This window comes from Armigeres subalbatus, chromosome 3 (genome assembly GCF_024139115.2).
Source record: "Armigeres subalbatus isolate Guangzhou_Male chromosome 3, GZ_Asu_2, whole genome shotgun sequence".
NCBI classification, from domain to species: domain Eukaryota; kingdom Metazoa; phylum Arthropoda; class Insecta; order Diptera; family Culicidae; genus Armigeres; species Armigeres subalbatus.
This window is the reverse complement of record NC_085141.1, coordinates 123,791,326-123,816,571: the sequence shown is the minus strand read 5'-3', so window position 1 is coordinate 123,816,571 and position 25,246 is coordinate 123,791,326. Positions and strand designations below refer to the sequence as shown.

The 25,246-nt window shown below is 42.1% G+C and overlaps 2 protein-coding genes across 3 annotated transcripts in view; both read right to left on the bottom strand.

The window, feature by feature from the left end:
- LOC134227613 (octopamine receptor) overlaps positions 1-25,246 on the bottom strand; it is a 170,258-nt gene that overhangs the window by 36,218 nt on the left and 108,794 nt on the right. For both annotated transcript variants that reach the window (XM_062709228.1, XM_062709229.1), the window contains exons 3-4: positions 18,023-18,467; positions 17,157-17,836 (exon numbers count right to left, since the gene is read on the bottom strand). In XM_062709228.1, the coding sequence (XP_062565212.1) occupies positions 17,157-17,836; positions 18,023-18,387 (1,045 nt within the window). In that variant the 5' untranslated portion in view covers positions 18,388-18,467. The remainder of the gene's footprint in view (positions 1-17,156; positions 17,837-18,022; positions 18,468-25,246) is intronic.
- LOC134221954 (uncharacterized) lies at positions 20,762-21,557 on the bottom strand. The gene is made up of 2 exons (XM_062701118.1): positions 21,305-21,557; positions 20,762-21,258 (listed from the first exon to the last, which is right to left on the bottom strand). The coding sequence occupies exons 1-2, from the start codon at positions 21,555-21,557 to the stop codon at positions 20,762-20,764; spliced, it is 750 nt and encodes a 249-aa protein (XP_062557102.1).

The following is a 25,246-nucleotide window of genomic DNA, read 5'->3' as shown; positions in this document are numbered from 1 at the left end:
CTGAACCACTTGGCCGAATTCAACCAAATTTGGTACACGTTCTCTATCCTCAGGGAAGTTGACAAAGGGGGTGGGAGGGTCATTTAGAAAAGGGGAGGGGTTTTGTTTAGAAAACGAACAATTATGTGTAACTTGCATCTCCTAGGACCGATTTCAACCAAATTTTGTACACATATTCAATATAAGGAAACAATCATATGAGAGTGTAATCTTTGAAAGAAGGGAGGGGTCTGGAGGGAGGGGTATTGTTCAGAAAACGGGTAATTCAGAGTAAATTCTGAACCCCTGCACCGATTTCAACCAAATTTGATACACACATTCTCTACCCTAAAGAAAAGATAACAAAGCGGGTGGGGCGGTCATTGTAAAAAAGGGAGGGTATGGGGAGGGGTTGTCTTTATAAAACGAGCAATTCAGTGTAACTCCCAACCCCAGTACCCATATCAACCAAATTTTGTACACATATTCACTAAGAGTAGTCGATCATATGGAAGTGTAATTTGGGAAAGAGGAGGGGTCTGAGGGAGGGTATTGTTCAGAAAACAAGCAATTCAGTGTATATTTTGAACCCCTGGACCGATTTCATCCAAATTTGGTACACATTCTCTATCCTAAGAAGAAAATAACAAAGGATGATCATTGGGAAAAAGGGAGGGTAAGGGGAAGGGTTGTATTTAGAAAAGAGCAATTCAGTGTAACACCTAACTCCCAGGACCGATTTCAACCAAATTTGGTGTACACATTTTCTATCCCAAGGAGAAGATAACAAAGGAGGTGGGAGGGTCATTGGGGAAAATGGAAGTTATGGGGAAGGGTTGTCTTTAAAAATGAGCAATTCAGTGTAACTCTCAGGATAAATTACAACCAGATTTGGTACACTTATTCTCTATTTTTGGAAGATGTTTATTGAAAAGGTAGAAGGGCCAAACAAATATATAAAAATAGATTGATACAAAGGAACAATTCTATGAGCGGTAGATCTACCTCTGTGGGTTTTGTGCTACAGCATTGGACATTTAATTGAATAATTTACTTTTCAGTCCCTAGCAAAGCCGGATACATATAGCTATTAGCTATCTATATATCTCGGATACTTATTCAGTGATGTGACGTATGTGATTTTGTAAACAAAAATTAAAACGTTGATTTCTGCAATCTGATAGCACTCCCACGCAAACCATCGCCACATACAGGTAGGGGGAGGTTTCGGCTACATGTTCGTTGTGTTGGTTTGCGTAGGAGTGCCATCATATTTGACAAATCGACGTATGCATCTTTGTTTACAAAATCACATACGTCCTTTGAATAAGTACCGAGATATATAAAACTCAATGTTTGTATGTTTGTGCCTAACTTCTAAACCCATTATTGTATTGTTTAGTTATCGATCAATTTAACCATTTATCGAAATTATGGTTTGCCCAGTGACAAGCAATGATTAATGTGTTTCCTTCTGGATGGTGAATGTGATCCCTTCTTTAAAAATAGACGTTTGCCCGGAATAAGGCATCGGTGGATGTTTTTCCTTCTTTAGAAATAAACGTTTGCCCGGAATATGGCGATTATGGGTTTGCTCCCTTCTTCAAAATCAGTCAATGTTTTCAAATGAAATCTGCCTTCTTCTGATCAAATGATGAAGTATCGATAAGAAAACGCAATTATCCTGTTGACCAATTGGTTTATTCATTTTCCGATTGTGAAAAAAAAACTGCGAATCAAACTGGCAATTCCGAGCAAGGCCGGGTACATAAAGCTAGTATATATATATATAAAAACTCAATGTTTGTATGTTTGTATGTATGTTTGTATGTATGTTCCAGCATAACTTCTGAACGCTTTGACCGATTTCAACCAAATTTGGAACACACATTCTTTATCTTAAGGAGACGACGATAGGGGAGCTAGGAATGCTCTTTGGAAAAAGCGGGAGGGTGTGGGGGGAGGTGTATTGCTTAGTTATCGATCAACTCAGTGTAAATTCTGAACCCCTTGGCCGATTTCAACCAAATTTGGAACACTAATTCTTTATCTTAAGGAGGGGATTATAGGGGGGTTGAGCATGCTTTTTTGAAAAAGGGGGAGGGTATGGGGGGAGGGGTATATCTTAGTTATCGATCTGAACCCCTTGGCCGATTTCGACCAAATTTGAAACGCAAATTCCTTATCTTAAGAAGGGGACGATAAGGGGTTAAGCATGCTCTTTGGAAAAGGGGGAAGGTGTGGGGGGAGGGGTATTGCTTAGTTATCGATCAACTCAGTGTAAATTCTGAACCCCTTGGCCGATTTGAACCAAATTTGGAACACAAATTCTTTATCTTAAGGAGGAGACGATAGGGGGTTGAGCACGCTCTTTTGAAAAGGGGTGGGTATGGGGGAGGGGTATTGCTTAATTATCGATCAACGCAGTGTAAATTCTGAACCCCTTGGCCGATTTCGACCAAATTTGGAACGAACCTTCCTTATCTTAAGAAGGGGACAAAAAGGGGTTAAGCATGCTCTTTGGAAAAAAGGGGGAGGGGGGGTGTGGGAGAGGGGTATTGCTTAGTTTTCGATCAACTCAATGTACATTCTGAACCCCTTGACCGATTTCAAACAAATTCGAAACACAAATTCTTTGTCATAAGGAGACGACGATAGGAGATTAGGGATGCTCTTTACAAAAGAGAGAGAGAGTATGGGGAGAGGGGTAAAGGGTGTACGGAATCAAATTGCAACACTTTCAAAAGTTGATAACATTTTGCCTCCTGGGCTGATTTTAACGAAATTTCGTGGAAGACGGCTTCAGCATGTGTTATTCACACTGCGTGAATTTCATTACGAAATTTCCAGTAGTTTCGAAAATACAGCCGAAGGAATAGGACGTGTGCAAATAAATCTTGCGCATTCACCTCCATATTCCACATCTCATAAAAATATGTAAGTAATCTAATTATGTGCCTCTGACCCCAAAATCACCAGAATTGCGGCTGATCGAAAGATACTGGTCTGGAATGAAAACACGAGCTTCGGAAGCCTCCGAAATTGATCATTACGGAACACAAAACGTTGATTTAGGCTTTCACGTCAACATTTCGTATTGGTTTCTAACTCCAACGTCAACATTTTCGATTATACGACTAATACAAGAAAACTTTCCAAAAACTTTCTGTTTTGTCGCTTCTATAGTAAAAAACCAAAATTTAAAAAAATAGGAAATGCGCTGAAATCTAATTTTGGACTGATATTTGTCAGATTTTGGGAGAGCATCAATCTAATTGGTCAGGCCGGTTCACAGTGCAGCACTTTTTTGATGTTTTGTTTTCGATTTTTGTAATAGTTAGAGGCGTCAAAAAATATGGTTTCTTTGGGAAAGTTGACTTTAATTAAGTTAAATAATCGACTGAGACAATAAAGTTAGTTCATTTTTTTTTGTTGAGATAGATTTCAGGATGAAAAATGTTAGTTAGGGACATGTACAAAATCTTATGAGCTCATTTAAGAAAAAAGCTTCAGCATTTGGATGTATTTAAGAATTTCAGTGAAAATGTTATACGTAGTCAAAGCTTGCATATTGTATTTCAGTCCCTGAAAATTTCATGACAATCGGTTGATAGACTAATTTTGGCGAGTAGTTCAAAGTGTTGCAATTTGATTCCGTACACCTTCATTGATTAGCAATCGATCAACTCAATGTAAATACTGTGCCTCATGACCGATTTCAATCAAATTTATATCAAGTATCGTCTGTCCTAAGGAAGCGATTTTAGTGGATGTGGTCAAGTAATTTTAAAAGGGGGAGGGTGTGGGAGAGCGGTATTGACTTCTGAACCCATTTATCGATGTCCACCAAATTTGGAACCCATATTATCTGTCTAAGTAAGACTATATCAGACTGGGTAGGAGTGCCATATGCCATAGCTAAATGAGAGAGAGGGTATATTCATTAAACGAACAGTTTAGTATACCTTTTTATCGCATAGGTCAATTCAAACCAAACATGTAATCCCGAATAGAAACAACAATAGAATTACATTAAAATATCATAAAATTACAATACATTTTATTGATGAACATTCAATTGTATTGTTTTTCTATTGTACCAATTTAATCGCCTTATTGTTGTTCCAATAGACGTACAATAAAATCTATTGACAGAAAAATGTTGACAATAGAATTATAATAAATTCTATTGTAATGGAAAAAAATTGTTCGAGAAAAAAACGATTTTTTTATTGTTACGGTAACTAACAACCCCTATTTTCTATTGTAAAACTGCCATTCACAATAGGATTTATGGTGGAAAACAATATTCTTAATTGTTATTCTATTGTGAGCAACAATAGAGTTTATTGTAATTACAATTAAATTTATCGTATTGTTACAATAATTTCTATTGTAATTCTATTGGACTTTTTTATTCGGGATCTCTACCCAAAGGAAACAATTATAGAGAGGCTGGAAGGGACTTTTGGAATGGGAGGAGGGGTGGTGGTATTGGGATTGTGTATTGTTGTTCATCGGAATAATGGTATGCCCAGTGAAAAGCAATGATTAATGAGTTTCCTTCTGAATGGTGGATGTGATTGCTTCTTTAAAAGTAGGCATTTGCCCGGAATAAGGCAAAGGTGGGTGTGATCCCTTCTTTAAAAATATGCGTTGCCCGGAAAATGGCATCGATGAATGTTTTTCCTTCTTTAGAAATAGACGTTTGCCCGGAATAAGACCTTTCAAACCCACAATCCCTTCTTCAAAATCAGTCAATGTTTCCAAAAGCCTTCTTTTAATCAAATGATAAAGTATGAATAAGTAAACACAATTACCCAGTTGACCAATTGGTTTTATCATTTTCCGATTGTAAAAGAAAACTGCAAACCAAACTGGCGATTCCGAGCAAGGCCGGGTACATAAAGCTAGTTTTTGATAAACTTCAAGTATAATTAGGGGAACTGTTCCTTGAATTCATACCATGTACCCAAATCAATACTATTCGAAAACAAAGAATTGGTCTGCTAATTGTTTTATTCCTCATTTTTGTGAATTTTTTCAACAGTGTGCACGCCGGAAAACAACAAAAGGCGACACAAATTGAGCCTTAATTGCCTGTTTTGTGAATGGTATTGATATAGGAGCATGTTATTAATAATGGAACAGATACCCTACTTCTTGAACTTGGCATAGTGGAATTTAAGTAGACATAGGGTGACCATATGGTATCCCAAAGGAGGACATGTCCTTCTTTTTCATTAAAAACCAAAATTTCATTAAAAAAAATGATGTCCTCCTTTTGTGCTAAAATGTCCTCGTTTTTGGAAATGTTAAAAACAAAAACAGTTGCATGAATAAATACTGTTGAAAATATTCCAGTTCAACAAACAATTATACAACAGAATTTGTTAAGAAAATTATTTTGAGCTTTTTAGTGGAATGTCTTCACTAGTCATAAGACGAGTTTGTACAATCCCATTGAAATTCCACTAGAGTTTCCATCCCAGGACATCCCAGGACGAAAAATCCAGGATTTAGGAAAATTCAGGATTTAGATTCAGGATATTATTTTTGAAATCCCGAAAATCCCGGGATACCCGGGACAAAAAATCTTTTTTTGCTTCAGGCTTACTAATATTGTGTATGCTCACAATTCTTTTTGTATTAAACGCTCAACGCCAAGGGGAACTCCCTCACAAAGAAAACACAAGACTAGAGTTTTCTTTACCATATGGCGGTCTACTGACTGATACTTCTGCCAGCAACTGCAGCTCTCTTATATATAAACAACAAGTATCTATAATATATCGCTAGCTAACAATATTCCTTGATATTACAAAAGAGCAGATACACATGGTGTATAGTTCCTGCTTATCTTCCGTCTACAACTTTTTCAAAACCTAAAAATAATGTTTTTAAAACCATCGAAAATTCCCGGGATCCCGGGGTTTCCCGGGATATACAAGAGTTTTCATCCCGAATCCCGGGACAGCAAAAATGGTCGGGAAATGGAAACTCTAAATTCCACCACTTAATTGTATCTTGACAGATACGTATTTCGACCTCAACAGTAAGGCCGTCTTCAGTGTCTCGTACTTGACTCGACTTAATCAATAAGTCTCAATCTTAATCTTAATAAGTCGAGTCAAGTACGAGACACTGAAAACGGCCTTACTGTTGAGGTCGAAATACGTATCTTTCAAGGTACAATTAAGTGGTGGAATTAAATGGGATTGTACAAACTCGTCTTCTTCTTCTTCTCATTGGCATTACATCCCCACACTGGGACAGAGCCGCCTCGCAGCTTAGTGTTCATTGAGCACTTCCACAGTTATTAACTGCGAGGTTTCTAAGCCAGGTTACCATTTTTGCATTCGTATATCATGAGGCTAACACGATGATACTTTTATGCCCAGGGAAGTCGAAACAATTTCCAATCCGAAAATTGCCTAGACCGGCACCGGGAATCGAACCCAACCACCCTCAGCATGGTCTTGCTTTGTAGCCGCACGGCTACTACTCGTCTTATGACAAGGGAACAGAATTTGTATAATTCTGAAACAAAACATTGCACACGTTTCTGGTTTTGATTCTGAAATATTTTCGTTTATGTTCTGGAATAAATTAATGTAAATATAGAAAACTAAATGCGTGAGTTGCAGTAATAAAGGGGTCCTAAATATCAGAAGCATCGGAGTTGTGAGAAATAGATTAGGAAATGCAAATGCCTCTTAAAATTGTCTACGTGTAAACATACCTTTTAAACAAATTGCACGGTAACCTTCTTGAATATATGAGGCAAAGAGCAGTCGCCTTGCCATTCTTAGAATGAAATAGAAATAACTAATCTGAACAGTTTTGAGTTTTTTAGTCTAAATCTAAACAGTTTATAATTTGTTTAATTGAGAACTTTGTGGTCATACAATTAACGATATCATTCTAATTCAACGGCATTCAAGAAAAAAATCGCTGAACATTTGTATTCGGTCCTTATAGAACCTAATAGTTGTCTATTTATGTAGATGTAGCTTTATGTAGACTATAATGAGAGTCGGAAATGTTCCATTTGGAGTTAATAAAGTAATCTGTTATGTTATTTAAAATAAAAAAGGTGTTGAAGATATTTGCCTCGATTTTCAAAAACTTCTTTCAATAGACTTTAGTGTGTAAAATCTAACAAATATAATATTCTTAATCAAAAAACGATCGATTTTTTTTTAATGTCCTCCTTTTTCAACCAAGCATCCTCCTTTTTCGCTCAATTCAGATGAATTGGGTTGTTTAGGGGTATATATGTTTTTACATATTCTGAATCTGCATAAAAAACTGAGCCTAACCCCAATTTTTCAGAATTTTTGGAGCCCTGGAACTATTTTTAATTTGCATTTTAATTTCTAACTAACTGTCATTCTATGAATGTTAGTGTCATTCTATCGATTGAAATGGCTTATTGTTTGCTATACAAAAATGTAAATAAAAGGTTTACAAACTAAATAAAAATATGTTGGAGATCGGAAAGCATGCTCTTCATGTTAAACCATAGAAAACCTTATATTTTTCTCTGCTAAACAACCCAATTGTCCTCTTTTGGAAAAAAAAATCATATGGTCACCCTAAGTAGACATAATATAATGAGCAATTCATTTCCTAATCTGCATCGGATTTTGTTGACAATATTGCCAGCTGTTGAGAATGTCCTCTCTGGTGCAATCGAAGTTGGACGAAAGGTTCCAAGAGCATCGAAAATCAGTCTCAAGTACTTGCCCTTAATCAGTAGCAAAAAAAAGTTTGCAAGGATCCTGGCGTCAACTGCTCTGCTTCAGTCTCTTTACAAGTTGTTCTTTTCTGATAAACCAGAAAAATTGTCCATGCACCGGTCGTCAGTTGTTGTCGTTGCCTATGCATTCTGCTCTGATGCCTAAATGATTAGACCAGAGCTTCCCAAACTTTTGGGTATGCGACCCACCTAGCAAAACTCTATATGTCTCGCGACCCACCTATGAAAAATGCATTTTATCAAGTAGTATTAAGCATTAATTGAAACAGAATGTCATCTGTTTCGGCTTCTTCCACATGAAAAATATTTACGTTAGCTTACATGTACAAATGCAAAAAATGACGAACATGATATTGTTTGTTTTTATTTTACTTCATTAAGGGGATAAATGTTTTCTAAGATAGCATGGTGAAGGGGGTTCCGTAGCGTAGTTGGCTACACGTTCGCCTTACAAGCGGATGGTCATGGGTTCGATTCCCAGTCCCTCCACCAAACCCTCGTCAGTCGCCGGATCCGCAGCCCATACGGTGGCGTTTGGGAGACGCCCTTACCGTCACGGCTGCCTGATGACGACTGACAACTTGTTCTTCTCGGAGGCATTTCTCCAACGTTACCCGGATAAATGGCAACGGAAAAATACAATGATCATTGGATACACGACATGGACAAACGGAATCAAATGGACTCACGATGAGATGGACAAGCATCGACAATGATAATGAGTAATGGAAATCTAAAAATAGATTATGTGTGGATTCTGTACAGAAGAATATCACAGTAGATCTCGGCACAGTAGCGGTTAAGTAACACAGAGTGCCTGAACAAATAAAGGAAGGAATAAAAAAATAGCATTGTAATGATTATTTAATATAGAATGCGATTTGAACCGAGCTGCAATTAATATTTGTTCTACGCGACCCACCAACAATTCGCTCGCGACCCCCCTGGGGGTCGGGACCCACAGTTTGGGAAACCATGGATTAGACGCTTCAAGATCTCGTCCACTTGCTTAATCAAAGATGGCTTAATCAAAGATTGATAATTGCCACGTCGGCAAAGTAGTTCTACAGCAGCTTAAACAGGTTCGAGGGCTTGAATTTTTTCAACTACCGTAAACAAAAATCATAACCACAGAAGATAAGTTTGGATTGCTGCTTCAAATCAATCAAAGTTTTTTGAACGGCCCCCTGAAACTCGTAGAACCGATCGAGCATGGATAACATGCTATTCGAGCGTGGCTTTGTGTCAGCCATCAAAACAAGTTCTTTTCTGAATTCAGAACGGACATATTTCTGCAGCAAATCATTTTGCACGTGTTATCTACAGAAGAGAACTACTACGGAACTTACCGTTTTCACAATTTCATTGAAGAAAAACGTCATTGGCAATTTAACATATGGTTAAAAGAATGGAGCAACATGATTATTGATGATTATTGATGATAATGATCCATTTTTTGAGGTAGCGTGAACGTCGTCAATGATGGTTACTCGTGTTCATTCATGTGCGCTTTCGCCAACCAGCTTTGAGCGTGCTTACAGCGGCACACTAGGAGTTAACTTTTGGAAATCAGTACGGCGAAAGGCATCTAATGGTTAATATCTCAAAAATAAGCACACTAATCGAAAAAATATTTTGTAGGCGTAGTAGTGGATACCTTCCTACATAACTGGTACCAAATAGTTTTTCGTGAAAAGTTCCTACTGGTGAGAAAACCCGCGTAAGATGTCTTTCGCCATCAAATTTCTGGTGGTTAGCTCATGCTGGCTATTTTGCGCATATACTATAGCGCCTGGATGAGACAGCGGCGGGTAGAAAATCGGCCACTGCCAATAATTCATTCTTGTGCGTGTTTGTGGCACGGTGAATCTTTAGCCTAACTGAAAACTATTCCAGATTTTTATACCAACGAAAATATCGGTATTTTTCGTCTTTAAAACCGGTATTTTCGGTACTTAAAATTGGCCGGTAATACCGGTACTGCCGGTATCGGTATTATCGGTTTGACCACCCTACTCAGAACTCACTTGGCCGTCATTCTTTCTTCTTCATTGGAATTACATCCCCCACTGGGACATTGCCGCCTCGCATCTTACTGTTCATTAAGCACTTCAACAGTTGTTAACTGCGAGGTTTCTAAGGCAAGTTGCCATTTCGGCATTTGTATAACATGAGGCTATCACGATGCTACTTTTATGCCCAGGAAAGTTGAGACAATTTCCAATCCAAAAATTGCCTAGACCGGCACCGGGAATCGAACCCAGCCACCCTCAGCATTGTCTTTCTTTGTAGCCGCTCATCTCATCACACGGCTAAGCAGGACCCCTACTTAACCTTGCACACAAAATTTGCACCCATACTGATTAACAAAGAGGCGGGACTAAGAAGCCCCACACACGCTCCAAAATGTTGTACAACATTGACTCCGCCCCCAGCAAATTTGGTTCGGTCGGAGTAATGTCGGACCGTCTGTGGGCAAGTTGTCCGACTGTTGGACAGACGGTTTCAAAGTTGGAAAGTTCGACAGATGAGATCAAAACCGTTTGATTTTGCTCAGACTTCGGGTGGGCGGAGTCAAATGTTGTACAACCAAGTTGCATTGTGTGTAGTGTTGTTGTATAACACTGTAGCTTTCTTCTCTTTTGGTTTCCGAAAATTTCACTGTAGAGCGCCGGGATTTTTTTAGAATTATTTGTTGTCGAACCTTGAGTGCGGAATTGATGTTGTGACACACACGGACCATTGTGGGCACCGGGTGGTCCCTTGGAAGATCCAGAATATCCATAAAAATAGTCTTTATAAATGTAAAGATGAATAATTCGTAAATTCCATCAGCATTTTTTAGAATCATATCTTTCGGGTTCGATTCCACACACAGGGTCGTCAGGGTTCGAACCTGTGTGTGGAATTGATGTTGTGATCCATACACGGACCATTGTGGTCACCAAGTGGGCTGCAGGAAGATCCGGAACATAAATAAAAATTATAAATTCTTTAATTTCATCATGGGGTGCCGAGATTTTTTTAGAACCATTTGTGGTCGAACCCTGATTATGAAATAGGACCACACACGGACCATTGTAGCCACCAGGTGGACCCACGGAAGATCCGGAACATTAACTGGATTGCCTGCTTTAAATATATCAGAACCAGTGGCGTAGCCACGGGGGTGGTTTTGGACATAAACCCCCCCAGAGACAAAATTTTTAGAAGAAATTTTGTTTTCGAACCTTCTGGAATTAAAAAAAATGTTCAGAAACAACCACCCCCCCCCATTTTCTGGCTACGCCACTGATCAGAACAGTGGGGATAATGTTAGTTGATGTCATGAACCGTCCAAAAATTGCTCCGGAAACTCCGTAGTGTTGTATGTACATAATTTCGAAAAACACTTAAACAAAGAAGAAACTAACCCGACCCAAGTAACCAAAAGTTCCTTTAAGAGTACGTTTTTCGCTTAAGAAGCTCAGTGAAGCTGATTAAGCAAAAAAGGTACTCTTAAAGGAACTTTTGGTTACTTGGGGAAAGATCCTCCCAAGAATTCCTCCAAAAAGTCCTCCAGAATTTCTTTCGATAGTTTCTCCAAAAATTCCTCCGGAAGTTCGTTCCTGGAGGAACTTCCGGAGGAATTCATTGAAAAGCTTCCGGAGAACTTCCGGAGGAATTCCTGGAGGAACTTCCGGAGCAATTCCTGGAGGAACTTCCGGAGCAATTCCTGGAGGAACTTCCGGAGGAACTTCCGGAGGAATTCCTGGAGGAACTTCTGGAGGAATTCCTGGAGGAACTTCCGGAGGAATTCCTGGAGGAACTTCCGGAGGAATTCCTGGAGAAACTTCTGGAGGAACTTCCGGAGGAATTCCTGGAGGAACTTCCGGAGGAATTCCTGGAGGAACTTTCGGAGGAATTCCTGGAGGAACTTTCGGAGGAATTCCTGGAGGAACTTTTGGAGGAATTCCTGGAGGAACTTCCGGAGGAATTCCTGGAGGAACTTCCGGAGGAATTCCTGGAGGAACTTCCGGAGGAATTCCTGGAGGAACTTCCGGAGCAATTCCTGGAGGAACTTCCGGAGCAATTCCTGGAGGAACTTCCGGAGCAATTCCTGGAGGAACTTCCGGAGCAATTCCTGGAGGAACTTCCGGACCAATTCCTGGAGGAATTTTCGGAGCTATTCCTGGAGAAACTTCCGGAGCAATTCCTGTAGGAACTTCCGGAGCAATTTCTGGATGAACTTCTGGAGCAATTCCTGGAGGAACTTCCGGAGGAACTTCCGGAAGAATTCGTAGAGGAACTTCTGGAGGAATTCCTGGAGGAACTTCCGGAGGAATTCGAGGAGGAACTTCCGGATGCATTCCTGGAGGAATTTTCGGAGCAATTCCTGGAGAAACTTCCGGAGCAATTCCTGTAGGAACTTCCGGAGCAATTTCTGGATGAACTTCTGGAGCAATTCCTGGAGGAACTTCCGGAGGAACTTCCGGAAGAATTCGTAGAGGAACTTCCGGAGGAATTCCTGGAGGAACTTCCGGAGGAATTCCTGGAGGAACTTCCGGAGGAATTCCTGGAGGAACTTCCGGAGGAATTCCTGGAGGAACTTCCGGAGGAATTCCTGGAGGAACTTCCGGAGGAATTCCTGGAGGAACTTCGGAGGAATTCCTGGAGGAACTTCGGAGGAATTCCTGGAGGAACTTCCGGAGGAATTCCTGGAGGAACTTCCGGAGGAATTCCTGGAGGAACTTCCGGAGGAATTCCTGGAGGAACTTCCGGAGGAATTCCTGGAGGAACTTCCGGAGGAATTCCTGGAGGAACTTCCGGAGGAATTCCTGGAGGAACTTCCGGAGGAATTCCTGGAGGAACTTCCGGAGGAATTCCTGGAGGAACTTCCGGAGGAATTCCTGGAGGAACTTCCGGAGGAATTCCTGGAGGAACTTCCGGAGGAATTCCTGGAGGAACTTCCGGAGGAATTCCTGGAGGAACTTCCAGAGGAATTCCTGGAGGAACTTCCGGAGGAATTCCTGGAGGAACTTCGAGAGGAATTCCTGGAGAAACTTCCGGAGGAATTCCTGGAGGAACTTCCGGAGGAATTCCTGGAGGAACTTCCGGAGGAATTCCTGGAGGAACTTCCGAGGAATTCCTGGAGGAACTTCCGGAGGAATTCCTGGAGGAACTTCCGGAGGAATTCCTGGAGGAACTTCGGAGGAATTCCTGGAGGAACTTCCGGAGGAATTCCTGGAGGAACTTCCGGAGGAATTCCTGGAGGAACTTCCGGAGGAATTCCTGGAGGAACTTCCGGAGGAATTCCTGGAGGAACTTCCGGAGGAATTCCTGGAGGAACTTCCGGAGGAATTCCTGGAGGAACTTCCGGAGGAATTCCTGGAGGAACTTCCGGAGGAATTCCTGGCGGAACTTCTGAGGAATTCCTGGAGGAACTTCCGGAGGAATTCCTGGAGGAACTTCCGGAGGAATTCCTGGAGGAACTTCCGGAGGAATTCCTGGAGGAACTTCCGGAGGAACTTCCGGAGGAATTCCTGGAGGAACTTCCGGAGGAATTCCTGGAGGAACCTCCGGAGGAATTCCTGGAGGAACCTCCGGAGGAATTCCTGGAGGAACCTCCGGAGGAATTCTTGGAGGAACCTCCGGAGGAATTCCTGGAGGAACCTCCGGAGGAATTCCTGGAGGAACCTCCGGAGGAATTCCTGGAGGAACTTCCGGAGGAATTGCCGGAGGAACTTCCGGAGGAATTCCTGGAGGAACTTCCGGAGGAATACCTGGAGAAACTTCTCCAGGAATTCCTGAAGGAACTTCCGGAAGAATTCCTGGAGGAACTTCCGGAGGAATTCCTGGAGGAACTTCCGGAGGAATACCTTGGATGGACTTTCGTACCTCTTGTGCAACATTGTGCTAGAAGGTGTCATGCGGAGAGCCGGGTGTAGCAGCGGGGGAACGATTTTCAACAGATCCAGTCAATTTATTTGTTTCGCGGATGACATGGACATTGTCGGCCAAACATTTGCAAAGGTGGAAGAACTGTACACCCACTTGAAACCTGAAGCACCAAAAGTTGGACTGGACTAAATGCATCGAAGACAAAGTAAAGTACATGCTTGGGGCAGAACCAGGCGCGACAGGGCCGGCCTGTTTCGATAGGCGAAGATACCTTCGAGGTGGTCGATGAATTCGTCTACATAAGATCCTTACTAACGGCTGATGATAAAGTTGAAATACGAAGTCGCATCATCTATGGAAGTCGGGCCTACTACGGGCTCCAGAAGAAACTGCGGTAAAAAACTCCAGCGCACCAAATGTATCATGTACAAAACGCTGATAAGATCGGTAGTCCTCTACGGACATAAAATCTGGACAATTCTCGAAGAGGACTTGCAAGCACTCGGAGTATTCACGGGTTCACGGGTTTTTAGGACCATCTTTGGCGGTGTGCAAGAAGACGGTGTGTAGCGGCGAAGGATGAATCACAAGCTCTCATAGCTCTACGGCGAACCCAGCATCCAGAAGGTAGCTAAAACCGGAAGGGTACGTTGGGCAGGGCATGTTGCAAGAATGCCGAACAGCAACCCTGCAAAGATGGTGTTTGCTTCCGATTCAGCGTGGAGCGCAGCGAGCGAGGTGGGCTGACCTCAGGTACAGAACGACTTGGCGAGCGTGGGACGCATTCAAGGATAGAGAGATCGGTCTCGGTCTTCAATGAAGAAGAAAGAATGACGGCCAAGTGAGTTCTGAGTAGGGTAGTCAAACCGGTAATACCGAAACCGGTATTACCGGCCAATTTTGAGTATCGAAAATACCGGTTTTATAGATGAAAAATACCTATTTTTTCGAATTTTCCTGTTGGTATAAAAAATCTCGAATAGTTTTCAGTTAGGCTAAACATTCACCGTGCCACAAACACTTACACGCAGGGATCATAATGCTCACTCAATCTCAGGAGCACAGGATGCTCCCTCACGAAAATTTTCGGGGAGAAATCGCTTTTCGGGAAAGAAAAACAGCCTGGAGAGTGATAACCATTTTTCGCTCACTTCGATTGCCGCCAATCATTGGTTTGCTCTTTTTCTTCCGTATTCGAGTCTTTTCGTGGCATTATAAATGCAAATGGTAGTAGCTTATGTGGAACAAATAACTTAACGCTTTCATACAGATAGCGTGGTGGTGTGGCTAGAGTAAGCGCATCCCCACACCTATTATTGTTACTATTCTGGGTTCGAATCCCGGCGCGACCATACAATTTTGTAATTGTTCTGCGATAATTCTCGCGAAAAGTGAGTGAGAGGTAAAAGTGATGAAACGAAAACAGATTTTCATGTAATAGGCAAGATTTTCGTTTATCTTCCAAGGCTAATACATATCTAGAGGAAAGATTGATGGGTGAAAGACGATCCTCAACATAAACAACGAAAAAAGATTTTCCATTGGCCCGAAAAACGCTTGCTTTGGTCTCTTTGAAACGAAAAGTCGAAACACTGGTTATTAGGGTGGTTCAAAAAATCGATTTTGCTCCACAGTTCTCATCTGATTCTTTACCATGTTCTGAGTGTCCTCTGAAAATTTGAGCTCATTTAGATTAAAACTGATTTAGCACAAGCCGTTTCAAGTTTGCATGCAAATTAGTATGGGGAAATTATTTTTTTCATTATACTGCTGGTGACGCTTCCCCATGTTGAAAGAAAACCTACATAGCCAAAAGGAATACTCAACAGCTTTCACTCAGTGAAAACCGCATCTCAATCAATCGTTCCAATAATTAGTAATCGAATTTAATCTATACCGTGGTTTTCTGAAGCTAATTGCATAACTCATCAACAGGCAACATTGCTGCTCGTGGCGCGAAAGATAGCACACACAAATTCAGGCTACTATGTTGCACTACACGTTTCAGTGATGCCCTCAAAGAAGTTTAACGATCATGACTAAAGATTCGCAACCTGTCTTAAAATCGATTACTAATTATTGGGACGATTAATCAACATGCGATTTTCGTAGGGTGAAAGCTGTTGAGTATCCCTTTTAGCTATGTAGGTTTTCTTTTAACCTGCGCTTAATGGGGAAACGTCATGAACAGTGTAATGAAAAAATAAATTTCTACATACTAATTTGCATGCAAAGTTAAAACGGCTTGTGCTAAATTAGTTTTAATCCAAATGAGCTCAAATTTTCAGAGGACACTCAGAACATGGTAAAGGATCAGATGAGCACTGTGGAGCAAAATCGATTTTTTGAACCACCCTACTGGTTATATCAAGTTGAACCTTCCTACAGTGCAAAAAAAACTCACACTTCAGATGTTCGGGTCACCCGGATTCGACTATTTTTCGAAAATGACCTCAGATTAATGACCGGCCACACCTGAACTCTGTAATCGACGTTGGGAGGATCGACAGTTGGCCTCTTTTATTTTGGCAATTCTGCTGATTTTCACGTTTCGAAACGAAAACAGTGATTAAACGATCTTACGAGTCATGTAGGAAATTTCCTGTTTCGTTCCGATTCGTTTCGTTTCTACACGAAAGAGTTTGATATCGCACGCTCCTATAATTGCTCCATATAGATCATCCGTAAATTTTTTGGCGAATCACTCCACACTTTTTCTCAGAATAGTTTATTGATTATCAAAAAGATCTTCCCCTACAATTGAATTTTATTATCTACTCCATATTCGACTAGAGTTCTACGACCGCCTCTCTCATCGAAGCGTTGGGCCAATCGCGCCAATAAAATGTGCTACCCAACTACGAAAATGTTGATTCATGCAATGAAATTGCCATAATTCTATCCTGTCGGTTGCATCGAGCAACGATCTGCCGCCCACGTTGGTTGGTTGGTGCGTAAAATCTGACAATTAATTCTGGATTTGTATTGCGTTCAAGGCGGTTCGTTGCTTTTTCATCATTAGCTGAAATTTGAGCTGTAAATGTAGTCAAGAGTAGCCATTAAACAAAACATTCAATTTATGCATATTTAATTAGAAATAATGAACAACAGGTTTCGGCTATGCTTCTAAACTCTTCACTTTATTCATTTCGGCTCAGAGCATTGAACATTGATAAGTTAGTTCAGATTTATCGGAAACACTCTTTAAATATTATTATCGGTTCTCTAGACCATAGTTTCCCAGAGTGGTGGGTCGCGACCCCCCAGCCTGTGTAAATCTTATGGAAAGGGGTCGCGACCCCCCAACTTTGGGAAGCTATGCTCTAGACCATCAACAAGAAACGCCACATTTTAACGAAACCATCAATTCTAAGCTTCTATATTTTAATAAATTATGAACATTTTCCACATCAAACTGGAAAACAACAAATTTGTCGTGATTTGCGGTAATCATTAATTTCTCACAAGAACTCATTTTTACAAAAAAGTTTAATTTAATTCGTACCAATAATCAATGCCCAAATATCTCACTTACCTAAAAAACCGGGTATGGCTCCGAGTGGCATCACAAAGAGGCTCACCAGTAGATCGGCTATCGCCAGCGATAGCAAAAAGTAGTTCGTAACGTTCTGCAGCTTACGGTCCAGGGCCACGGCGAGGCAAACTAAAATGTTGCCGAGTCCGCCGGCGAAGATGAGCATAATAACAAACAGGAAACCCCACTCGTACCGGGTGCCGAAGGTCATCAGCGAGCTGGCCACCGTTGTCCCGTTGGCAAACACGATTCCCGTCAGTTGGTTGATCACATCGTCGTACTCCACGTTCAGCAGACACTGGACGGGCTCCAGCAGAGCGGACGATGACGAATTGAACAGATCGAACTGGTCGTTCTCGTAGAAGGTAAACCGACCGGCACTGTTGTTGCAAATCAGCTGATAATGGTGGTAACTGACCCGAGTGATGTCCTGCATGCACGGCTGCCCCGCTATCGTCGTATCGTTCGACAAGAAACCACTCCGACCGGCCATTATTTCCAGTGACAGCTTTGGTAGTTTGAGCAACAGCTCCGACACTGGTTTGACGACGTTACGCGCAACGATTGTGGTATTGTAGCTCGTGATGCATTCCGTCAACAGGTCGTCCTCTTTGTCGGTTGACATCAAAGGATTGCACTCGTACAATGCATCGGTCCACCGTACGTCTACCGGTACGGAGCTAAATCGGGACGGAAAATGGGAAAGGAAATTCATTATAGAAAGGAGACGATGCCAATGAACAAAATAATAATCTCAAATTTATGAAAATATATCAAAACCATTTTATGGAGCATCGTTACCGCTTCGACGCGAGATTATGGCTTGATAGATAAACCACTTTGAAATCAAATGCACATATACTCACTGATTTCTGGCGCCGTGATTGTCGCTGCCTGGGGTAATCATTTTCAAAATGCATTTGAAGTTTTGATAGCACTGGATGCCAACCCGGATCACTGAATTGTGGTCAATAAATGAGTTGCCTGCAGAGCTGCCCGAGGTTCCAGCGACTCCAATTGTGCTGCCACCTTTCAGCGTGTGGCGAGTGGCGCTCGGTGGTGACGACTGGTCGGTCGATGAAAGAGCGAATTGGTTAAAGTCACAGATGATATCCGGCCCCCAGTAGGAAGTCCATGTGTTGTTGTAGTTCGCACAGGAAAGCAAATAGCGTACCGTTGACCAATAGTTCCCCGTGCACCAATCGGATAAGGGTTGGTCGTTTTCCAGCATATCGATTTGGCGTGTTTTGGCCGGGCTTCCTGTTAGCCGGTGCGAGTAATCACCATCTGATGTGACATGGTAAGCGGGCTCTGAAATAGGAAACAAAATGGTTTGAACTACAATGTGTTAAATTGTTAATCTGAGTGACGACAACAAAGTCTATTATTAATTAATATGATTAGAATAAATTGTCCCAGTGGTTTGACGCACAAACATAAACTAGCCTGTTCACACTATAAACTAAAATGATTTTATATTTTGAAATACATTTTTCATCCACTTACTTGGTGATTTATTTATTTTTTAATTATTTTTAGGGAAGGGAAGATGGTAAACACTGAATGCATTTGAAATAAACATAAGTTGTAACCCAATTATAGATATATACACAATTTACCAACAACGGTACTTGTAACTCTAAACCGAAATCTGCATATAATACGCCCCTATACACTCAGTGCCCCGAATCTACGACTGTTTTTCCAACAATCCTCTACATCCCACATCTGATGCCACCAGCTCAGCTGCGGGTGGGATTATGGCTTTTGTTTTACGCCTTTAGTTTCGGATTTCTCGGGTGAACAAATGCACAAAAACCGTCTTTAAAAATAACCATAGCCATCCGTTATTACTCGACCGAACCCGGAACCGTCATATTAACATGAAATGGCATCCATTTGGGTACCCTTCCGGAAAAGGATTCCGTTTTAAATGTAGCCACCGAGCACTGGAGGGCCCTTTCACACGGATCTCTTTGCCACTGGGAATCAACGCTGACTGGTTCGCTATGTTCTATCGTTCCGGCCAGATGGTTGCTTGTTAGCTGTATCTATTTAGTAAAGTGAATCAAAATATGAAACCGATGGATCGGCGGTCGCAGAAGTGGGTGCAGAAGAGGGCGATAAAATGGCTGTCAGATCTTGTTACTTGTCCGATCCGATATGATTTACGTACCGTTTTATTGCTGTTTGGATTATGAGCCTACCCAACTTCTGCAAAGGGGAAACTTGGGAAAGATTTTCAATTCTATATCGCAAGCTGATTGTAATGTGCGCATCAACGCACTGTCGGAGCGTGATAACTGGAAAGGAGGGGCAATTTGAAGTAATCATGAGGTGGAAAACAAGAAGTCGGTAATAATTGTCGTTTTATCTTATCGATGACAACACAAATATGATACCTTTTTAGTCAAGAATAAGTGAACAAGAAGACGACAATAAGTCATTAAAACATGTCCGGAAGACGACAAAAAAATCTCAAGAAAATTATTCTATTCAACAATAAGGAAACAAAAAGTCGAAGAGGAGACTACAAGACAAAAATGATAAGATGAGCAGAAAACAGTAATGAGATGACAAAAAGGTATTAGGTAAGGTAGAAAACTTCAAGAAAACGACAAGAAACAAAGAATGAAACGATGAGAAGATGACAGGCAGACAGTAATATTATATCAAGAAGTCATCAAGAAAACTTCAAGAAATCGTTTCCAAGAAGACAAGACAAAAATCGTCAAATAGACGACCAGAAGATGAAAATAAAAATTACCTGATGATCAGTTCAATCAAAGTTAATTGCCTATTTCCGGGGATTAAACCACCCGACTTGGACAATAATTTACAATGTTGTGAAAACTCATATGTGAATATGTACGTTATGTTGTATTTACATACCAGACTAAGTGGTTTCACGCTGAGGATACTTCTGTTACTGATAGAGGCCCAGTTGTCCGTTGACTGCGTTCGAGTTGACAATTTTCTCCGAATCGGATTATCCTCGCTGTCACCCGGATTAGCTTGTACTATGATGAAAATCGGTTAGCCAAATCCTCGATCACGTCACTGTGTATAATGTACGTCATAATGTATGCGAGGATTGGCTGCTGACGTCGAACTTTGGTGTCAACTATTCCTCGTTCCTTTGTGATAATATTCGGCAAGATTAGAGTGTCGGTGATAACCTTCCAGTATAGTCCATACCACCAATGTTTAGACGTTGCTAGTACGCATGGTGCTACTCCGTGCGTGAGAAGATCGGCTGGGTTCACCTTTGTTGGTGCATGTCTCCAATCTGATGCTGGGATGATGGAGTTGATTGCAGCTACCCGGTTGATCACAAATATTTTCCACCGAGCGGGGTGGCCGGCGATCCATGCTTCTGTGGTTGTTGAGTCGCTATGCCTTATTGTTCGATGGATTGGATTATAATGAGGTTTTCATGGCCTTGACTAATTCAGCCAACAACGCTTCACGTCAATGGCAATGAGATAGACAGCCGCACCGTAGACTTCAAGCGAAGCATCGCAGAAGCCATAAAGCTGATACTGCACTGGATCGCTGATGCCGATGCAGCGACGAGGTATCCTGATTCCCCAGATGTCTTGAAGCTACATTAAATACGTTCGCCACCGGTGGTTAAACTGATTCGGCAACGGCTCCGACCAATCGACTTTGATCTTCCACAGTTCCTGCATCAGCATTTTTGCTATGACGACTACAAGACCAATCAGTCCAAGGGGGTCGAAAATTTTGGCAATAGTTGAGAGTTTTGTGAAATACTCCTTGATGGGGTCGCACGCTGTCTTAAAGGCGAGGAGATCTTCCCGATACTGCCACTGAATGCCAAGGGTCTTGATGGTGTCTTGACAGTCGACTGTGTGGACAGGATTCACTGCCTGGTCTTCTGGAGGTATCTCCGCCAGCACTTCCTTGTCGTTGGAGGCCCATTTTCGGATGACGAAACCTCCTCGTTGCAGCATGGCGGAAAGTTGACGGCGCTTCTCGATCGCTTCTTCGCGTGTGGCAGCACCGGATAGTAGATCGTCGACGTAAAAGTTATCAATCGCATCCTTTGCCAGCGGAAACTCGTGACCTTCATCCTCTGCTAGCTGGTTCAATGTTCTGGTGGAGATACGGCGCACAAGACATACCAAATGTAACGGTGTTGATTCCGCATTCAGCCAGTGGTTGTTCTGGCTCCTGCCACAGCATTCGGATGAGCTTGCTGTCGTCTTCGGTTACACGTATCTGCAGATACATCTTTTCAGTGTCTTCCGTAATTATAACGGCGTGCAAACGGAAGTTGATGAGCAGGTTGTAAAGGGTGTCCTGCACGATGGGACCGGTTGCCAACAGATTGTTGAGCGACAGGCCGTTTGATGATTTTTGTGTAGCGTTGACCATTACACGAAGCTTCGTTGTGCTGCTGTCTGCTTTGGTGACTCCGTGGTGTGCCACATAGATGATCTTCGAGTGATCTGGATCCGGGGGAATCCTGGTGGCTGCTGTGGTTGGCTGCCAGGAAAGCTTCCGTGTACTTATGGTAAAGACAGTATTTCTCCGGATCTCTTTATAACTGCCTTTGCATCGCAGTGAATTGCGCCAACACGGCGTAACCGGTTTCCCCGGTTTCCGCTGGGTTTAGTACGAAGGGAAGCTTCACCACATAGCGTCCAGTTTCGTCACGGACTGTAGTTTACGTGTAGTGTTCTTCGCAAAACTTCTCCTCTTTCGTCAGGTGCTTGCTTGGTTTGAAATCTCCGATCTCCCAGAATTTTGCGACTAATTTGCTTAGCGATGGTTCTTTAGAGTCGATGCTGGACACAAAGCACATTGGTCCCTTCTGAGCGGAGACGGTCTCTGATGTTGTAGTCGGAAATTCGTGATTTCAGATCTACCCTGACGGCTTCGGTAATCTTGGTCATTAATCCGGAAATTCCTTGAAGCGGCAAGTTTATCCAGTGCCAGCTTCTTCGAGAGATTTGCCGTGATGAAGTTTGCTTGCGACGCAGAATCTAATAGAGCACGGGCGGGGAACTGTTGACCATTTGCGTAGACAAGAACGACGACGGCGGTAGCGAGAAATACAGAGGTAAAACAATCGTTGTACGAGAGTTGACTGGTGACCTGAATGAGAGCTGACTGCCTTGTGGCGGGATAGATCCTAGCGGCGGTCCTTCATGGAGAAGAGTGTGATGTCGGTTCTTGCTCTTACGGCAGTCTCCAGCAGTGCAGGAGTTTTTGCCGCAGGAAGCACAGAGGCAATTCTTGCAAAGGCCTAGCTGGTTGACCAAACGGATCCGTTCAGCAACCGGGATTTCTTGGAAACGTTTGCAATAGTACAACCTGGACCTTCGTTGCAGACGGAGCACTTTGTGGGAGTCTTCGGTTCTTCTTGGGTGCTGACGAAGCTTGAGCTCCGCGGTTGCGGCTTAGCGGAATGCTTCAGCGTTGGCTTTGAGGTGGAGCTTGAGTCGTTTCCAACGAATAGGTTCATTGCTCCAAAAACTCCAGAAATTCCTCCAGCTTAGGAGGCGTCTGCTTTGAAGCGATCCTATCCGACCACAGCTGTCGGGTTTCAGGATCTACCTTAGCCAGTAGAAGGTAAATTAACCAGCAGTCTCGATCTTCACGTTCAATCGCTTGCAATGCCCGCTTGACGTCGGCGGCTGTTTCGTGAAGTTTGCGTAGGCCGCCCACCGAAGGAATAACGGTGCTCGGAATTTCGCAGAACCGTTGAATATGATGATTGACGATCTGGTCTTTCCGATCGAAGCGCTTTTTCAGAATGTCCAAGGCTTCGCCGTAGGCATTATCTTCGATCTTGATGTACTTCAAGAGGTCGGTTGCTATAGTTGCCCGTAGTGCACGTTTTCAGGTAGAACAACCTTTGTGCGTTCGTCAGTCGCGGGTTGTTGTGCACGGAGCTGACGAACAGATCGTAGAAGGAATTCCACTCTCCGTAGTCTCCCGAAAAGGTAGGGAGGATTCCTTTCGGAAGGTGTAGCTCGGGGGGAACTAGCGTAGCATTCGGCTCCGGGCTGCCAACCGAATTTAAAACTACTGGCGATGATCCCGGCTTTTAGCGAAATATACCGCCTTTCAAGCTTGGCTTCAGAATCCAAGTGAGTTTCGATGGCCTCGGCGTCCTCACAGAGGCCGAGAATGGAGATTTGCAGGTCTCGAAAGTCTCTCCAAAGAAGATGCAGTTTTCGAGCTCAGCTTTGAGTTCGTCGATGGAAACCGTGTCCGTTTTAAACTTGCTCACTCGTGTAGTGGCCGCTTCAATTTTCCTTCCACTGCGGAGCGTCGCAGCGCTGGCTGTTCCATGGTGAATGTCGAAGGCATCCTGTCTACAGCGCCAAATGTTTCGCGTCGACCTAATTTTCAACGATGAAAGTTTTAGGTCCCGGGTCGTTAAGGGTTAATTTCGCGTATCACCTTTCGCACTACTTTTCGTCCCGAACTGGCTAGGAATCACTGGTACTGGCAACGGTTTACTACTAACGGCAACGGTTCACGGCTACAAAGTCACGGCTTCGAATTAGAAGAGATTTGGAGAGAGTATATTTCACTTTTGATCACGATTAGAAAAATGATTTTACATTGGCATCTGGGACGATATTTATACTGTTTCCCTTCCCAATGAACTCATATGACATCATTTTGTCTCTATTGAATCTTTTCATTGCATGTCGTATTCAGTTGAGATGATTTGCAATATTGTTTTGTCCCTAAATTATTTGATTTTTTGTACTATAACTATGAAGTTTGTCATCTTCTTAGGCGTACGATCTGTGTATATATTAACACTTCTGTCTACATTCCTACCTCCGTTTCATTTCTTACATGCAACTTTTGATTGTTTACAGCGGTACGCGATAGCGTAAAAGTGAGCGGCAACTCATAACTGACTACTACTACTGTACGTGCATGTCTAACGAGAGCAAAACAAAACACAAATATGCTGCAGCTGGTGCAGATTGATTCGTTAAGTAATTAATTTGTTATTTGATTTCTAATTATTATAATTCATGTTTATGTTTCTATTTCAGATCAATATGATGACTCCGGCCGAAAATTTCATTTGGCCTAACAAACCATCATGCCGAAACCCTTTCTAGTCAAAAATAATTCAACCAAAAAAGATATACGGTAAAAAATTTCCTTTGGAGGAATTTTTGGAAAATGTCATTTGACCGAAATGGTCGTTTGAAAGAAACGTGAGAGGTAATAAGTCAGTCGTCTAACTTGACACTTATTCTTTTCTCTCTGCTCATTCTAACTTCTCACTGTCAAAAGTGAGACGTGTGAAGTGAGAAATGAGGAGTGAAAAGTGAGACGTCTAGTTCTCATTTCTTATTTCTAACTTCTCATGAGAAGTAAATTGATACATCTCAATTACCACTGTTCTACTCATTTCTTACTTCTCATTTATCACTTCCCACTTTTCACAGTGAGAAGTTAGAATGAGAAGTAAGATGTGATAAATAAGGGAGACGGTTGCCTTACTTTTTCCTTTTCATTGTAATTGCTCAAATCTAAACTTGCCCTCTAGCAATGAGAAGTAAGATATGGGAGTGAGAAACGAAAAGTGAGACACTTTATTTCTCACTTTTCATTTCTCTCTGCTTATCACTCACTACTCAGTCTTAAACTCTCACATGAGAAATTCAATCAAACAACATGTTCGTCTACATCTTAAATGGCCTTTTCTTTGGTCATATGTATACTCATATCACTTGTTCGCCCGCCCTAACAACATTTTAAGCCATATGATCTGTTCGACAAAAGACATTGACGGCTGTGTAGAGTGAAAAGCAAGTAATGAGGATTCAGAAGTAAAACGTCTCACATCTCACCGGGAAAAGTTCAGCGTATGAAATGGGAAATGCAATATGAGGAGTCGGAAGTGAAAAGTGAGACGTCTCACTTCTCATTCCACAATAACATCTCAATTCCCATTTCTCTTCTTAATACTCACTATTCACAAATCACTTCCCAGTTTCAAAGGTATAAGGAGTGAGAAATCAGACGCCTCACTCTTCCCTTCTCAGTGTAACTTCTCACTACTCATTTCTCATGTCTCAAGT